The 16,002-nt window shown below is 40.6% G+C and overlaps 2 protein-coding genes across 2 annotated transcripts in view; one reads left to right on the top strand and one right to left on the bottom strand.

The window, feature by feature from the left end:
- The window catches only part of baiap2l1a (BAR/IMD domain containing adaptor protein 2 like 1a), a 28,997-nt gene extending 23,166 nt beyond the window's left edge, over nucleotides 1-5,831 (top strand). Inside the window, exons 11-14 of the mRNA XM_010795370.1 lie at nucleotides 438-488; nucleotides 576-744; nucleotides 3,870-3,910; nucleotides 4,031-5,831. Of these exons, the coding sequence (XP_010793672.1) occupies nucleotides 438-488; nucleotides 576-744; nucleotides 3,870-3,910; nucleotides 4,031-4,103 (334 nt within the window). The 3' untranslated portion in view covers nucleotides 4,104-5,831. The remainder of the gene's footprint in view (nucleotides 1-437; nucleotides 489-575; nucleotides 745-3,869; nucleotides 3,911-4,030) is intronic.
- Nucleotides 5,832-6,157: 326 nt separating this feature from the next.
- Nucleotides 6,158-10,573, bottom strand: LOC104966556 (tectonin beta-propeller repeat-containing protein 1-like). The gene is made up of 6 exons (XM_010795739.1): nucleotides 10,430-10,573; nucleotides 8,652-8,891; nucleotides 7,457-7,639; nucleotides 6,587-6,709; nucleotides 6,377-6,496; nucleotides 6,158-6,196 (listed from the first exon to the last, which is right to left on the bottom strand). Exons 2-6 carry the CDS (start codon nucleotides 8,874-8,876, stop codon nucleotides 6,158-6,160), a joined length of 690 nt encoding a protein of 229 aa, XP_010794041.1. The 5' UTR covers nucleotides 8,877-8,891; nucleotides 10,430-10,573.
- Between the last annotated feature and the right edge of the window lie 5,429 nt (nucleotides 10,574-16,002).

Genomic DNA, 16,002 nt, shown 5'->3' with positions numbered 1-16,002 from the left:
GTAGAAAATCTGTTGAACAATTTTAACCAAAAGAAAAAAAATCCATTGTTCACATATTGGCAAAAATGAGTGTCAGTTTTTCCTTTCTGGTTAATATACATATATATATATATATATATACATATACATATATATATATATATATATACATATACATATATATATATCCTGCCTGGTTTTACTGTAAGATTGTCTGAAAAGTTTGACATTTAAGAAAATATTTGCTTTATTGCCGAGAGTCAGAGGAGACGATCGATACCTCTCCCACGTCTGAAACCTCCTATAAAGAGTGGGTGTATATGTCACATGGACTCCAGGCAGATAGCAACTATCCAAATAATCAGGGAACAATAAAGTTTTTATGCTGCTCAGCTGTTTATATAAGAACAGTTTTATGAGGTGTTCTGATATTGTGGTGTGTTTTTCTTCCTTATCAGGCGTGGGTGGTTTCCCTCATCTTACTGCAGACCTTCAGTGATATCAAACAGGTGAGGAAACATCACAGCGCGCTGGAAATCAATCATTTGTTTCATAGTGAATGTTTGAAAGCTGATTTTTGTTTATGTGATTTGCAGCAATCTGAGCACGCCGGTGCGCAGTCTGAGTGTGTCCAGTCTGCAGGAGCAGGATGAGGAGGAGCCGGTGCTGCTGCCACCCCCAGACTACAGCGACGACGCCCCCTACAGCGCCCCCTACAGCGCCCCCTACAGCGCCCCCTACTCCACACCCTCCCCCAAAAGCACGGTCAGTACCAGCAGGCACTTACAGAGTGTATTGTATAGTACTTAGTAAAGGGGACTTGTTACGCTTTTTGGAGTTGTCCCTTTCCTGTTGTGTGTTATAGGTTTGTGTGCATGTAAATGGTCTGAAATGATTGGACTCCAAAATCCTAACAGTTTGTCGTATAACTCCATATTTCAAATGTTCCTTTTCTTGGCACATGGAGAGCTTGGGGCTGGGAAGCAGTGTCAGACTCGCAGTCAAAAATCCACTGGACGTTTTGGTTGATTTCTCTTGAACGTTTATTTCCAGAAAACGAAAAAACAAAACACGAAACAATACCACTTTGTAACTTAAACTTCAGCAGCAGATCCTAATAATCCGTTTGACTGAGAATAATGGCGCATTTCCATTGCAGCGGGTAGCCCCGTTTAAGCGTCCTTAATCGCCCTCAAGCGGCCAGCCCAGTTTTTGGTGGCCTTTCCATATAGCGTAGCACCGGCTAGCGGGTACTTTTTCCCTCTTTTTCCGGCCCCATACAATCGTGGTTCTATCAGGCCAGGGCCAGGGCTGAACTAGTGACGTCAACACTCACGCGCCACGGCCTCGCACGGCCAGCGAGGCAGCCCGAGGCCTGAGCGAGGACGCTTAAACGGGGCTACCCCGCTGCAGTGGAAATGTGCCATTGGGCTGCGGTCAATGACGGTAGCGCTGCTGCCTGCTGCTCTCACACACCCCACCTCCAACTTCAAGTTTTAGCCCCGCCCGGACATCTCTAAGTGGTTGACTAATCACAACAGAGCCATCCAGTTTACCAATCAGAGCAGACTGGTCTCTGGTTTCAGACAGAGGGTGAAAAGAGGTGCGGCAGCATAGGAAGTATTAGAAAAGAAAAAAAAGAGCTTTGTGAGCATTAAAACAGGTAAACATGTCACATTAGAGACACTAAATTGAAATATGAACCGGAACATGAGCAGTATTTGCTATCAATACTTACTGTTAGTCACTGGGGCTGTGCTGCTGGCTGCCGTGTTTTAATGTCAGCATAAAGCAGGACACAACACGTGTTCTAGAAAAGGTCTAGTGTTCCCTGATAGGATATCTATATTGCCTCAGATAATTCAGGCCACACTAAAAAATTCCGTCACACATTTGTCTAACTAATTTGCTTCTTATCAAATCTACTCGCTGCCATAGTCATGGCCTCCACGCCCTTAAAGATGGAGCGCAGCCAGAAACACACCTCAGTGCCTCATACCGCTTCGAGGAAACACGCTATTTCTACCAAGACGAATACTTCCCAAAAATGATATTTGAACTTCGGATGTTATGTATAATCAAGTTACTGTATTTATCAATCAGGAAACATGTAAAACAGATAGGAGGGTTCTCATTTTTGTTTTTTATAAGCTCGCAGCCTTGTTTTGCAAGGTTTGTTCAGGAGTGGAGAGATTAGAGGAGAAGGGGAGAGAGTTACATAAAGGGTAAAGAAACCATTTCATGTTGTGCCTCCATGTGTCAGCTGACTGAGAATGAACTACAGAAGACATGCCCGGGCACACTCGTTTCTCCCTCATCATCACCTTCCTCGCTGCTCTGCCTGTACTCGGCGTCCTTTGTATCTGCAGCCTCAGGGTTTCACCAGGAAATAAAACACAGTGAGGGTGTGCCTTCCCGACAGTAGGAATCGCAGTGGTGATTATTTTGAGTACTTAGCAAAACCTTAGTGCCATTGTTAAAAAGTCCTTTCTCTGCCTTTGAGGATTTTTTTCCGAGGGCTAAGGGCTGATTTTATTGTTGTTTTTGTGACTGTAAGGCAAAGGTGAAGGTTTTCACTATTGCTGTTTAGGGCGTTTGTTCCCTGAGTCAAGCCTCTCAGGCAGCGTTCAAATCCCTTCTCCTTCACCCTACAAAGTTATTGTCTGTGGTCCAATAGAAAATAAATGTTTATTTACATGTTGGCCTTTGTCTTTCCGTTACCACTTTTACTTAAACTCACTTGAAAGAGGTCAAGGGAAGATGTGTTGGACAATTATATTAGGCTACGTAATTATGTAGATGTTATTGATGTATAAAGCTTTCAATTTTAACCCAGCAAGGAACTAAAGTGGGAAAAGTACTGCGGTGTGAACGCGCCTATTGTTAAGGCAGCAAGGAGCTAAAGGTTTCTCAAATGTGTTACTGGCTCAAAATCCACTTTTAAGTTTGTTTGCCTTGAAAATGTTGCTTATCCCAAAGTAATTATTGATTTTTCGTGCAGGTTTGAAGTGTTTTGAAAGCATTATATTTCCAAGTTAAGCTTTATTTATGATAGTATTTCTTATCTCTATATGTTTGGACTTTAGATCTCCAAGTTGAAATGTTGTTATCTTATAGTTTGTTCCTGGATGAGGGATTTGCTGAGAAGTTGCTTCCTGAAAGGCTGAATTCAGGGAATAAAAATCATGACTTCTGGCTGTTGTCTGATCTCTAAAGGAAGTGCATGTGTTCCTGCAATTAGTAAAGAATGCAATGAGATCTTTTGCAAGCATGATAACAGAAGTAGAATCTAAAGATTTGCGTTTATTAATTCCAATATTACTCAAATAAGTTCCCTCACTTCATCCACCCTTGTCATGCGCTGTGAAATAAGTGATAAAATAATAGTTTCAAAAAAGTTATTGTTCTAAAAGGCACCCACATCCTCAAATATAAATTATTAGGTTGACAATAGTTCCTCTGAATAGCTCGGAGCTTCTTTAAGAACTGTCTGTACGGAATTTTACGAGACAATATGTGCTATGGAAGCATTCAGGGAACATAGCTCAGATATTTATGACCTATAAATTGAGGGTCACATTGCTCTGTGGATGCAGGGAGATTCTAATCGTCCTCAGGTGAGAGAAACAGCAGTGTAGCCGTTCTAGATGATCCAGATTCCAGACTAATACGTGTATTTTAAGTACGTCAACGCTCTACTGCACTGATTGGGAATGAGGGAGGCGGGGGGGAAACTGTTGATGAAAAATCTTAACAAACCGGTCTGACAACACTGACTTTCTTCACAGCTGGAGGGAGGGGTGGTGGCTGCTGTGGTGTGTTTTTAATGTTGTGAGTTATTTCTCTACTGGATCTTTAAGGGTGTTTTCTTCTGTGTTTTTTGACTACAGGTTTCTTTAGTCAATGGGACTGCAAACGCTCCCTTTCTAGGGTGAGTGACCTAACACAACTAACAAAAACTCACACATTTTCCCCTTCAATTACACTTTGGTTGATGATGAATTAGAAGCGCTCAGCATTAATTCAGATGTTTTTATTTCTTCATTTGCAGGGGAGGGAATCCGTTTGCCACAGTGAAGCTGAGACCAACAGTCACGAATGACAGATCAGCACCACACGTCTAACACACACAAAATGAAAGAAAATGATTTTCACCGCTGTCATGCCTTCAGGGGAATCGTGCAACATGGGAGCCCTGCGACACACTGAATATCACCCCGACCCGACGTCTCAGCAGCCTGCATGCTAGTCTCTCTCAGCTCTATTAAATGGATCCATTGTTTCTTGGCGTGTGTTTGACTGTGCCAGTGTGCGTTTCACATTAGCAACAACACAAACACTGCAGAATGAGGAAGTCTGCAAAGCTTTGTAGTGTCGTTTTTTTGGAGTTAAAGTGATGATTCACCCCAAAGTGAAGCCAGAGTTTCTGCAGCTTATTGCTTTTAATGCATTGGCAGTTTGTACCTGCTGTGACTTCAGCTTTGATACAGAGTATAGACAGCAAACAGTACATTATGAAGCTGAGATGATGAGATATAATTGCACTGGATTACATGCAATGCATCATTTCCTATGGATGCTTCATGCATAAGGGAATCTGGATCCAGCCAGGGAACAGCAGACTACAGATAAAACCCACAACACTATGTAGAGAGGTAACAACTGGATGTAAATACGTTGGATGGCTATTGCAAGACTATAACGTTGCAATAATGGCATTTAATTTACTGAACATCTTTAGTATTTAAACTTTTAATTTAGGAAAACTAGCAAAACTTTAATCTCAAACTCTTCACAGAGTACTTAAAACAACTTTTAACAGATTACAAATCAAATATTAAAACTTAAACAGTTAACTTTTTTAACTTTCAAATTCTTCAGAAAGTTGACAGACATTTTACGCATTCATTTCAAGATTCAAGATAAAAAAATTCTATGGTTTTCACGTCATATGCACATAAGCTACAACGTGGAAATCTTGTGTCCCGAGATCAAGTAAACTGACGTTAGGATTGTAATACAAAGCTGAGATACTCTGTCTTCTGGCTAGACACCGATGGAGTTTCTACAGACATGCTAACAAGGAGATTAAAACCTGAATCTTCATTTTGGGGTGAACTGTCCCTTTAAGATGCAAACGAGATGCTCTCAGTGTCAGGAGGTCTTTCCAGGCTCCTGTGCTGCAGTCAGTGCAGTGATTTACATTAAGGGATCTGAAGGAGAGGATTAGCACCCAGGCTGCCTATACCTGACTTGCCAAAATATATACATACATTGTTATTTTATGTTTTTAATATAGTTATTTTTTGTCTTTCTTATGATGGACTGTGAGAATGAAGGGAGAGTTACGTGTTGGGGAAGAACAGGCAGAACAGTATGTCGCTGTTTGTAATGAGAAGGCTATTTATATAAGTTTGTATAAGATATTTAAATAAATAAACGTGTACAGAAATCCGTTCTGTTAAGGCGCCCCTTTAATATAATTTTAGATTGAATGCTGGTATGTATTTTAAATGACCTTTTGATGCAAGGACTATTTTTCCACTCCTCATGGTCTCACTGTTGTTTAAGATTCTGTGTAAAATGTGCAGTTTTATACAAAATACAAAATGTACCTATGGTAGACATTTGGATTGTATGAATAATGTGGGTCGTTAAAAAATCGTATTAACTGTTTTGTGATCTGCCATATAATATGTATAATGAGAAACTGAACAGTTAATTGATCCTCATTGACCCACTCGTGTGTGTAAGTGAACCCGTCGTAGTTATTGCCACATGCTTTCTTCAGAGAATACCTTGCCACTGTGTTGACAAATGTAATCTTTTTTTCTCAATAAAACAGATAGAAAATTCAACTGTGACTCCTGTTAAATGTTACTTTTTATTAAATGTCACTTCTGTTTTTTGATTTTGACTTTTTTTCCAGAATTTGACTTCTCTTTTTAAATCATTTTGTGACGTGCTCACTGAAGAAACTTGCAATGATTTGCCCCAGACTTCTGCTTTCAGACGTAGTTAATTATGAAGTTATTACCCTATCTAATAATAATCCAATGCAGAGGCAATAATGTAATATAATACATTATTTTATATATATATTTATATGTATTTTTATATAGTCTTAAAGTTACAACCGGCCCTTTGAGTGCAGCNTAACTGTTGTTCAGTTGGATCACTATGCTGCTGCTGGTCTCTCCATAGTGAGGAGAAGCTTCTGTTGTAAATATGAATGTCAGGATTTTTCAAAAACCCCAGTTGGATACGTATTATTTAATATTTCATTATAGTTGTGTGTGTGTGTGTGTGTGTGTGTGTGTGTGTGTGTGTGTGTGTGTGTGTGTGTGTGTGTGTGTGTGTGTGTGTGTGTGTGTGTGTGTGTGTGTGTCAGCTGTACCTTGCCCTGCAGGGAGACAGCCCACAGTGACAGCCGGCCTCTGGGCTCCTCGTTGATCTTCCATCCTCCACAGCTGATGTCGCTGAAAGGATCTGGGAGAGTCGTCTGCTGTGGGGGGATCTGTCAACACACACACAGGGAGATATAGAGGTTAACACACTGAAAGTTATACACACACTCTAATACAAAGACACAAACAGTTTGACCCACCTTGGCCCAGGTGTCCATGGATCTGTATCTCCTGTAGCGGAGCCATCGCCTGCGACGCACACAGGAGTTCCACTTCTTGTCTTTGGTGTAGTAGGCGGGAAAATCAATGGCGTAGGTCCATCCCTGCAGATACAAACAAATCCATCATTATAACAAGGATTAGAAAGACCTTACCATGCAACACTACTTCTCAAGACTGGTGAGCAACGATTCCTAACACCCAGACATTTGTTTGCATTTTACCACCTCTGGTTGTCTTGTATCAAAGTCAACGCTTAAAAAAAAAAAGTTTTTAGTGAGATGCCTGAAATACAGTCTATGGTTAACACAAGCTGAACAGATTTTCACGTTTTGTTCCAGGACTTAAAATACATCAGTAAATATCATGTCATGTGTGCATAGCTACAGTGTAGTTATGACAATGAAAACTTAGGTCACAGGCTCTAATGTCCAAAGCTTCTATGTGTCAAAAAACGAGTCTACTAAACATAATATAGCCAAACATTAGCTGCCTTTACCTTAGTGGTGGTGATATGAAGTCAGGTGACCGACATGTCATTCATTTATACGTTAGCTTTTACTCTTGAAGATTGCATTTAGGCTTCAACGATCACAAGGTGGTGTTAATATGGAAAACTATCTGCCAAACAAAACGTGTAACTATCCTCATTAGGTGTTTGCCATGGAGCTTATTTGATGCAATGCAGAATCCAATGGAAAATCTCTAAGGCTTTTCGTTAATAGAGCCCATGAATGCTAACTTCTGAGTTGTCCTACAAAGTTCACTGCACCACTCTATTAATATCATTTAGAAACAGACACTAAAGTAAGCAGATTACAGATGAGATAAAACAATAATTGGACACTCACCACTTTCTCTGTGGGCTCTCCCTCAAAGTTTTCATCCAAGTGCCAGTCGCCCTCCCACTCCCAGCTGTCGGAGGGAAGCAGGAAGCCGTCCAGAGGCTGGTGCTGCAGACCGGTGACATCACTCCACTGCCAGCGGTCGCTAGGCAACAAACGATCTGAGAAACTATCCACGGGATTCCAGCGCTGAGGGAAAGAAAGATGGACGAACGCGGATGTCATGTCGGAACACAAACGGGGTCAAAACCAACAGATTTAATGTTTGTTTAGCCAACACTGAAGTGCTATGAACCTGCATCCTTTCAAATGCTCAAGAAGTCTGATTGTGTAGAATCCGATCAGAAAATGACCCGGCTTCACACCTGATTCATTACCGAAGTAAAGTTTGACCTAATGAGCTAGTTTCAAATCCTCTTCAATACAACATGAGGTTCCTTTTTTACATTATGGTTCAATTTAGAGTGCAATAGATAGACGAACAAAGCAGGGTGTGCTTTAGGGACTGGCTACACTGTGTTTGACGTATCAAAAAGATGTCTGTCTTGGGTGTGAGAGTGTTTTTAGCTCATCAAATGTAGTTGTTACATTTTGGTCACCCTATAAATGTCACTCAGTTTTGCTCCAACCTATTGTATCATTTTCAGTTCCAGAAGAAACAAGATTGTGGCACTTTGTGAGGCTTTTAAAACAATTGATAACGTCTATGAAATCCCCCTGGTTCACCCCAATAACCTCTTTCCAATTTCACTGTGTTTGAACTGCCACAGAGCCACTTGTAAAGGGAAGTAGCTGAGTATTGACCTGATGCACGTGACCCGATAACTGTGGGACAACATGAAGGTCCAATGGGTGACCAATCATTTAAAAAGCAAAAATGAATCTCATGGGTGTTTTGTCTGCTATTTGAGATCAGCATGAAGTACACTTGTACTGTAAGAAGTACTTTAGTACACAGCTGTTTGTGGCAACAGAGGAAGTGGGACCCTTGTATGAGGATGTTGCACTATTTCAGTCATTCAATCGCACATAACACAACTCCAAGGGGAACTCCACATTTTCACTTATTTAGTGCAGGACGTGGATAGCCCAAGAAAAATTAAGCATTTTTTACTTGCATATTAAGAAAGTTTATTTATAACATTGACTCAAATGAACGTCCTTTTTGAACGTTTTAAATCAATTTTGAGGAGAGACCCACCTGGTTCTCGTAGGTCTCCTCCTGGTATCGAACGGGCAGGTCAGACGCGTGGAGGTTCAGGTAGATGTTGTTGTCGCAGGCGATGCCCCAGCAGCATTGCTGAGCGGCCGTCACGCGCTTGAACTCCATGTGAGCGTCGCGGCACTGCTCCCACAGCCCCCCCCCCGTGGAGAGGCTGTAGACCCGGCCGTACACATCCACCGCCCACAGCAGGGAGACGGGCATGGCTGCTCCGGAGACCTGGAACACAGGAAGAAGAGGGTGGGAGAATGGAGATAATTTAGCTTTAAAAAACAGACAAATAATTTCTTTACAACAATATTTAACAATACAACATATATAATCTCTGTCTTTTAGTTCCAGTGTGTCATTGTAGAAAAATCAGACCATTGTTTATAGCTGCTTGAACTATGCCCAATCAAATTCATCAGGATATGAAGAATTGTTTACATATTTAGAAATGAATCGTATTATTATGTCGTAAAATAACATACATTTGATGTTTGGTACACTAATATTCAAAATGCTAGGAGGAGAAAATAACTAGGGCTTCTACTCACAATTACTTTCATTGTCAATTATTCTGCACATTATTTTCTTCATTGATCGTTTGGAATTTAAATTGTCAACATTTGTTATCCTAGTTCCTCAAAATCCCCAAAAATATATCACGCCTTTTCAGTCCAGAATGCTACGATTTTGGGTTTAATTTGATAAAAAGCTTGGATTGGTATGCAAGAAAGTGTCCTTTCAACTCAACTCCGATGACATCATCAAACATTGATATTTTCTTCCTTTTGAATAGAGCTGACTTCCACTTTAAATGTCCAAATATTAAGCAATTATTACTGTGTTATGATGTAATTGAATCTTCCCTAAATGTCTCAACAACTGTAAAGTGAAACCACATGACATTTGACATGGACCTAGTCAGGCTCATTCTGAACAGGAATCCTTTAAAATGTTCTTATAAAGAGGAAATAATACATGTTTTAAGTCCATAGACTGTCACATCAATTATGGTCATGTGTCGAGGTGGCATTGATCCATGCTCGCTGTGTGTGTGTGTGTGTGTGTGTGTGTGTGTGTGTGTGTGTGTGTGTGTGTGTGTGGGTGTGTGTGTGAGAGAGAGAGGGAGTGTGTATGTGTGTGGAGATAGGTGTGTGTGTGTGTGTGTGTGTGTGTGTGTGTGTGTGTGTGTGTGTGTGTGTGTGTGTTTGTTTGTTTGTTTGTTTACACCACTCAGCTCTGACCCACTATCATGTCACTGACCCAAATCCTGCATCCTGGCTAATGTGTACATAACATTAAAGCCTGCATGGTTAATGTGAAATGACAGATCATTTCGTAAACAATCCAAGGGTTGTTAAAATCTTGCTGTCTCCATTTCACAACATTGCGTAAGTGGAAGGGATGCTGCTGCTAAAAAGGCCAATGTTTATCCACCTAATTTGGATAATAATGACAAACATAGACATTTAAAGTAAGAATATAACGATGCTACAGTAAAATAAACTGCAATATGTTTATTTATGCTTTCGTTTCACTGTATAACGAGATAAGGCAGCTGCATATTAGCATGGTGTCAACTACACTAGCTACAAATGAGCCTCACTGTGCTGCAGGTCTAGATATTACACGTAGTTCAGCTGTAAACAAACACAGTGTCCAGACAATAAAAGGGCTTTAAAGACAACACTCAGCTCGCTTTTAGTGCAGGCTTACAGGCTTAGCATGCTAGAAATAGCAAATTAACAAGAAGTTAAAAACACACCAACCTTAGCTTCCTCTCATTAACAGTCAAATGGAGCCGGTGAAGTGTCCCCGCTGTTCATACGGTGAGAGTTGATGAATAAACAGCTGTTTTTATCATAATGTGTGGTCGGTAGCTTCAGATTTTCACATCATATTTCTCTCCTACGTGAAACCGGAAGAGTCGCTGTCTCTCGATTCCTATTGGCTGTTTGCGGGGCAGGTGTTTGTGGCGTTAACGTCCAGCAGGGGGCGCTACTGCCTCATACACTGAATTGACTAATGTGTATATCAAGTAAATACTGTACTTTGACTTGAGTATTAATGATTGTAATAATTAAAAGTACTTAATACTTGTTTTTACTCTAACCCTTTCATCTGGTAACGTGAATTGTACATACAAAGTCACGATCAGACACTAGCAGGAACAGGGTAATTCTTGTACTGCTGCTTATTTTAGAGAAATAATAAATCACACCGAATACACTTACGTCAAACCAATAATAATGGCCTTGTTATTATCTTCTTCTGGGGAAAAGGGCTGGTTAAAAGGTTTATGATTAAAGAATACTGAATTCAACATTTGAACTAAACAAAGTATTTAGTAAAGTATTGACGATTAGGTTGATTCCCTGCAGAACAAATGAGACAGGATCGATCCCATTAAACTCAATGGAAAAATAAACCCATTAGCCTCCTCTCTAACGGTCTGTGCTTCAGGTCCAAATTACGATAAAAATAAAGATTTATTTTGGTGTCAAGTATGAGTGCAGTAAGTGCTCTGTAAGTGTTCTTGTTAAGAATGTGCACCGTCGGATGCAGCTTGTTAAAAGTGACATGTGGAGAAAAGCTCAAATTTAGCAGCCTAACAACAACAACAACAACAACAACAACATAAAACAGTCACCTGACTGATGACCCAATCCTTTTCAACTATGATTTGCATTTCTGTTTCGGTTAGACTTGTTTTTCTTATTTTTTTAGGAGTGTGCAAGTTCTCTTTGGATCCTTACTTTTTGTAATGTAACATCACTCTAAAACAGGGGTGTCAAACTCAATTGAATCGCGGGCCACATCAGCATTATGGCTGCACTCAAAGGGCCGGTTGTAACTTTAAGACTATACTGAGACTGCCAAGGCACACNACAATGCTTTGCGCACGGACCAATTTCCAAATCTTTGGCGGAAATCGCACCTAACAGGTGTGCAGGTGTGCGTCATATGCGAGGCCCCGCCTTAAATGGAGTGCGATTTCCGCCAAAGATTTGGAAATTGGTCCGTGCGCAAAGCATTGTGGGGATTTTAAGACCGCGGAGTCTACACATGTGCAGCCTCGAAATTTCTCGCTACGAAGTACGCCGGCCTCGGTAGAATTCCAAGTATGCTGGAGATTGGAACAGTACTTCGGCGGCACTCGATGACGTAGTATGCTTGAAATAGTGGGTCTGGAGCATCCTTCCTCGACATTGAGAAACACCCCCGAAACCCAACAGGAAGTCAGCCATTTTGAATTGTGTGTGTTATTTTTTTATGTATAACTAAACACAAACTCCTTCAACAGTTTTAATTTAGATAGACTTCACATTTTGTCACTTTTACTAAGTGATGAAGACTTTAATGCATCAACAATTATAATATAATAATGTTAAATATACTGTGTGGTACTTAAACGTGCCATTTTGCATTTTACTTTTGGTTCTAATTGGTTCTATATTTTAATGCTAATACTTTGGTACTTTTGCTCATAATTTTGAATGCAGGACTTTTACTTATAACTGGGTATTTTTACACTGTAGTTTTCCTACTTTATTTGGGTACTTCTTGCACCCCTGGTCAATCTCTATCTCCTCCAGTCAGTCTAGTAACAGTATGGTTAATATTCTAGTGCTCTTTCCATTCCTTCCTATAATGCTTATTTAGTAGATGAGGAGAAGTACTGACCCTGAGATGAAGAGGCGTCTCTCTTGGCTCGAGGTTTCAGATCTAGTTGATTATTTTCCGGCGCGAGGCGTTCGAGGTGCTGGAAGATGTTCTCCTCGGGGTGAGACAGGGTCCTCAGAAGATCCTCACACTCTCTAGATGTCAACATCTCCACTAACCTCTGCAGCTGATGGACACCGATGTCCTCCGCCACTGATAACACATTACAAACAAGTGATATAATAACTCTAGGATCAGTTGAGCCCACAGGACAGAGGCTTGTGTGAACTGTCACAAGAAGGCATGACCATCAGTAAACTGTGAAATGCAGTTAATGGAGCTGACACTTCACAACGCTCCGCAGCATGCTTTCAATTAGCAAGTGTGTGGCGTGAAGCTGTCATGTTCATCTGCTCAGAATAGAAACTGAAATATCACAAACAGAGGAATCAGCGTTTCTGTGTGCTGATGCAACAGGACAGGCTCGGGAAGTAATGGATTACATGCAACGGGTAATCATAGAAAAAAGATAACCCCTTATACGACCAGGATTACAGTGTCAGTACAAACCTAAAAATATCATAATAGTGTTTGTTGTAAATGTTCTCTCTTCTCTGGAAACTGTACTGTTCTGTAGGTTAATACTTTAATCTATACCTGGATCTGCTTTGTGGGGTCTTATTTATTTTTAACATGTGGCCCAAATTCTCTTCTTTTCAAAATTCTGACTTATTTTTGAAATCTCACTTTTTTCAAATTCCTGACTTTTTCATTATTTTAACATATTTTTCAAAATTCTCAATGTTTTCTTTACAAAGATCTCACTTTTTGGAAATAATTCGGATTCACATTTTTTTTTTGTGTGGGAAATTTTTACCAAATTTCGATTCTCTTCATCGATTCAAATTTCCGACTATTTTTTGTAATATCTAATTTCCCTCCCCCAAAAAATGTCATATCTTTCCCCAAAAATCTCACTTTTTTCTTATTCCTGACTTTTCACATAATTCTCACTTTTGTTTTGCAAAAATCTCACATTTTGGAAAAAGTCTGACTTTTAAAATATTCATTCTTTTCTTTTCAAACTCCCATTTTTTTAAATTTTATTCTCACTTTTCCCCCCAAAATCTCCCTTATTTCAAATTCCTGACATACTACATAATTATTTTGCAAAATTCTCAGTTTGTTTTTCTAATGCTGCGTTCATACCGGACGCGATGCAATGTTTGGGGGCGGCGCGATTACATGTAAAGTCAAAGCAGAGACGCGGACAGACGCAAATTCTCTCCGATGGCGCGCATGAAGCGGTTGATGTGAATGCCGCTGCGCGATTGAAGAGGTTCGCGACTACCGCTCGAGTTCAATTTTTTTAACTCCAGCGTCAAATTCGCATGACGCAATCTCGCGGTAACCAATCAGCGGTGAGGATCTCCGCCTGCCGCCACTCAGGTTGAAACAGAAAACCAAAACATCAGCCGTTAGCTGTTAGCACTCAGAGCTCCTCATATCCGTTCAGAAACTATAGACTAAAGTTAAACAAGTACAAACCACAGACTGTCTGTGTCATGGAGAATACAGTCACTGGTTTATTTCTGTCTGTAGGCCGTTGTTGTGAGTGTGGACGGTCGGAGCATATACTGCGTTAGCTTAGCTGATCAGGCTAACACAAACACGCATTTTAAATGGTGTTCGCCTGCCGTCTGTCTGCAGACTTGTTAAAGCATTAATTCATGGTTTTTACTGACCGGCATCATTTTGAAACATGTATTACAATTAAATCACGGTAAAATATGTTCATTTCGTTGTAGTTGTAGCCCCCGCCAGCACGTCTTGTTTGAATGATGCGAGTAAACACAGCTGACAGCCGCGGTGAAAGTGGAGCGTTTAGAGCAGGGGTCTCCAACCTTTGTTCATCTGAGAGCTACTTTGAAAGAATGAAAGTGGCCAAGAGCTACTTGCATCACATCGCTTACATGTATTCACATAGCCCTCATCAGTTGAATTAAGCTATACTTTTGTACACGTGTGAAATTGCAATACCTAAAGCTTATCAAAAATGTTAACTTCACATCAAGGTCAACGAAAATGTCTCACATATTATTATGGCCCACATATTAAGAACATCACTGACAATTCACATAAATGTCCTTAATCACCACCTTAGAAGCATTTCACTCTCTTTCACAGTTAGTGAGATGAATGGCGCTGCATGGAGTCCATCATGGAGGTGTATGCTGGAGTGGACCCACTTAGGTTCACTCTAATAGTCATTTAAATGTTCATCACTCAGCCTGGCTCTGTATTTAGATTGCATGACATTCATGTCAGAAAAAGCGGCTTCACAAAGGTTTGTAGAACAGAAGCAAATAAAGCAGACATGTTCAGTGCTGCCTGGTGGATGTTCTTATATTTTTCTGGGTCTACAAGGCTCCAGAAATGTTGTGAGTTTTGCTGAGACTTAAGCTGAACATTATTTTGGAGATTTATAACCTCTATCTCCATCTCCACAGGATTGACTGAACAGTTCAGCCATCTTTTTCTTCTTATTTTTCTTCGTCTTGACATTAAATTATAAACCATAATAAATNGTGTGCCTTGGCAGTCTCAGGTAAATCTGATTTTGTCAGAAATCGGGAGAAATGCGGGAGAAATATGACCCCGGGAGGAAACCGGGAGAGGGCAATGAAATCGGGAGTCTCCCGCGAAAATCGGGAGGGTTGGTAAGTATGATGATGCTCGCAATACGGCGGTCTTTGTTATGATCGACTCGGTTTTTGGAGACAGCCTCAAGTGGCCATTTGCGGAATTGCAGTGTTGTAGCACTTCTGCGTTAGCTCTGTACTTACAATACATCTTGTTTTAAAAATGTTAAGTGATTAGTTTATTAAGGGAAAGTGCACATTACCAAACATTTCTGCACATGTGCCAGGGTTAGGCAAAAGTGTTTATCTGCATTCTCTGGACAGATGTTGTAATGTCACCCTAACAACAAATTACATTTAAGATAACAAGTTTATCTAATCATTAGAAACATGCAATATAGAGGCTTACAATGTACTGCTGGCATGGGAAGCTCTCTGTTGCTCTCCTTGTAAACACTCCTTTAATTTCACATTGTATCAGCATCCCCCCGACAATTACTGCAGTGTCATGTTGTGGTGAGTGTCTCCTCTACGATTCAACAGAATACAACTGGAGTCATTGTCCCCTGTTATTTCATGAACAACGCAGCCATTATTCTGCGGGTGAACAAATCATCTGATAGCTCCTCCTTTGAGGGACTTGACCGAGCCACGCGCAAGGCGATANATCTTCCTCACCCTCTCAGACTTTCAGTTGCACGTGCTACTAAAGAGACGTGCTACCATGGAGACCAAACAATGGTGTAGCTTTATTAAAGTCTGAGTGCCACTCAGACTTTAATAAAGCTACACCATTGTTTGGTCTCCATGGTAGCACGTCTCTTTAGTAGCACGTGCAACTGAAAGTCTGAGAGGGTGAGGAAGATGTATCACAGAAAACAGAACAAGAATCGACAACTGCTCACTCCTTTCCTGTAAAATACAGGTCCAGCCCACACATATGCTCCATCAAGGACGGTGCATCAGGCCGCGAGGCAGTGCACTTAGAACTACAATAAGCATGTTAATGTTAATCTAATACAGCTCCGGCGATCCAC

The sequence above is a fragment of the Notothenia coriiceps genome, unplaced genomic scaffold (assembly GCF_000735185.1).
Source record: "Notothenia coriiceps isolate Sejong01 unplaced genomic scaffold, NC01 NC01_scaffold00037246, whole genome shotgun sequence".
NCBI lineage: Eukaryota > Metazoa > Chordata > Actinopteri > Perciformes > Nototheniidae > Notothenia > Notothenia coriiceps.
The sequence above is the reverse complement of the archived record's forward strand: the minus strand, read 5'-3'. Positions and strand labels throughout refer to the sequence as shown.

Bases quoted from the DNA above. Each gene is read 5' to 3' on its own strand.
- LOC104966556 (XM_010795739.1), bottom strand. From the start codon at position 8,876: ATGCCCGTCTCCCTGCTGTGGGCGGTGGATGTGTACGGCCGGGTCTAC. The intron at 7,640-8,651 runs GTGGGTCTCTCC...TCTTTCCCTCAG, and splicing joins AGGAGACCTACGAGAACCAG to CGCTGGAATCCCGTGGATAG. The intron at 6,497-6,586 runs GTGGGTCAAACT...GTGTGTTGACAG, and splicing joins CCATGGACACCTGGGCCAAG to ATCCCCCCACAGCAGACGAC.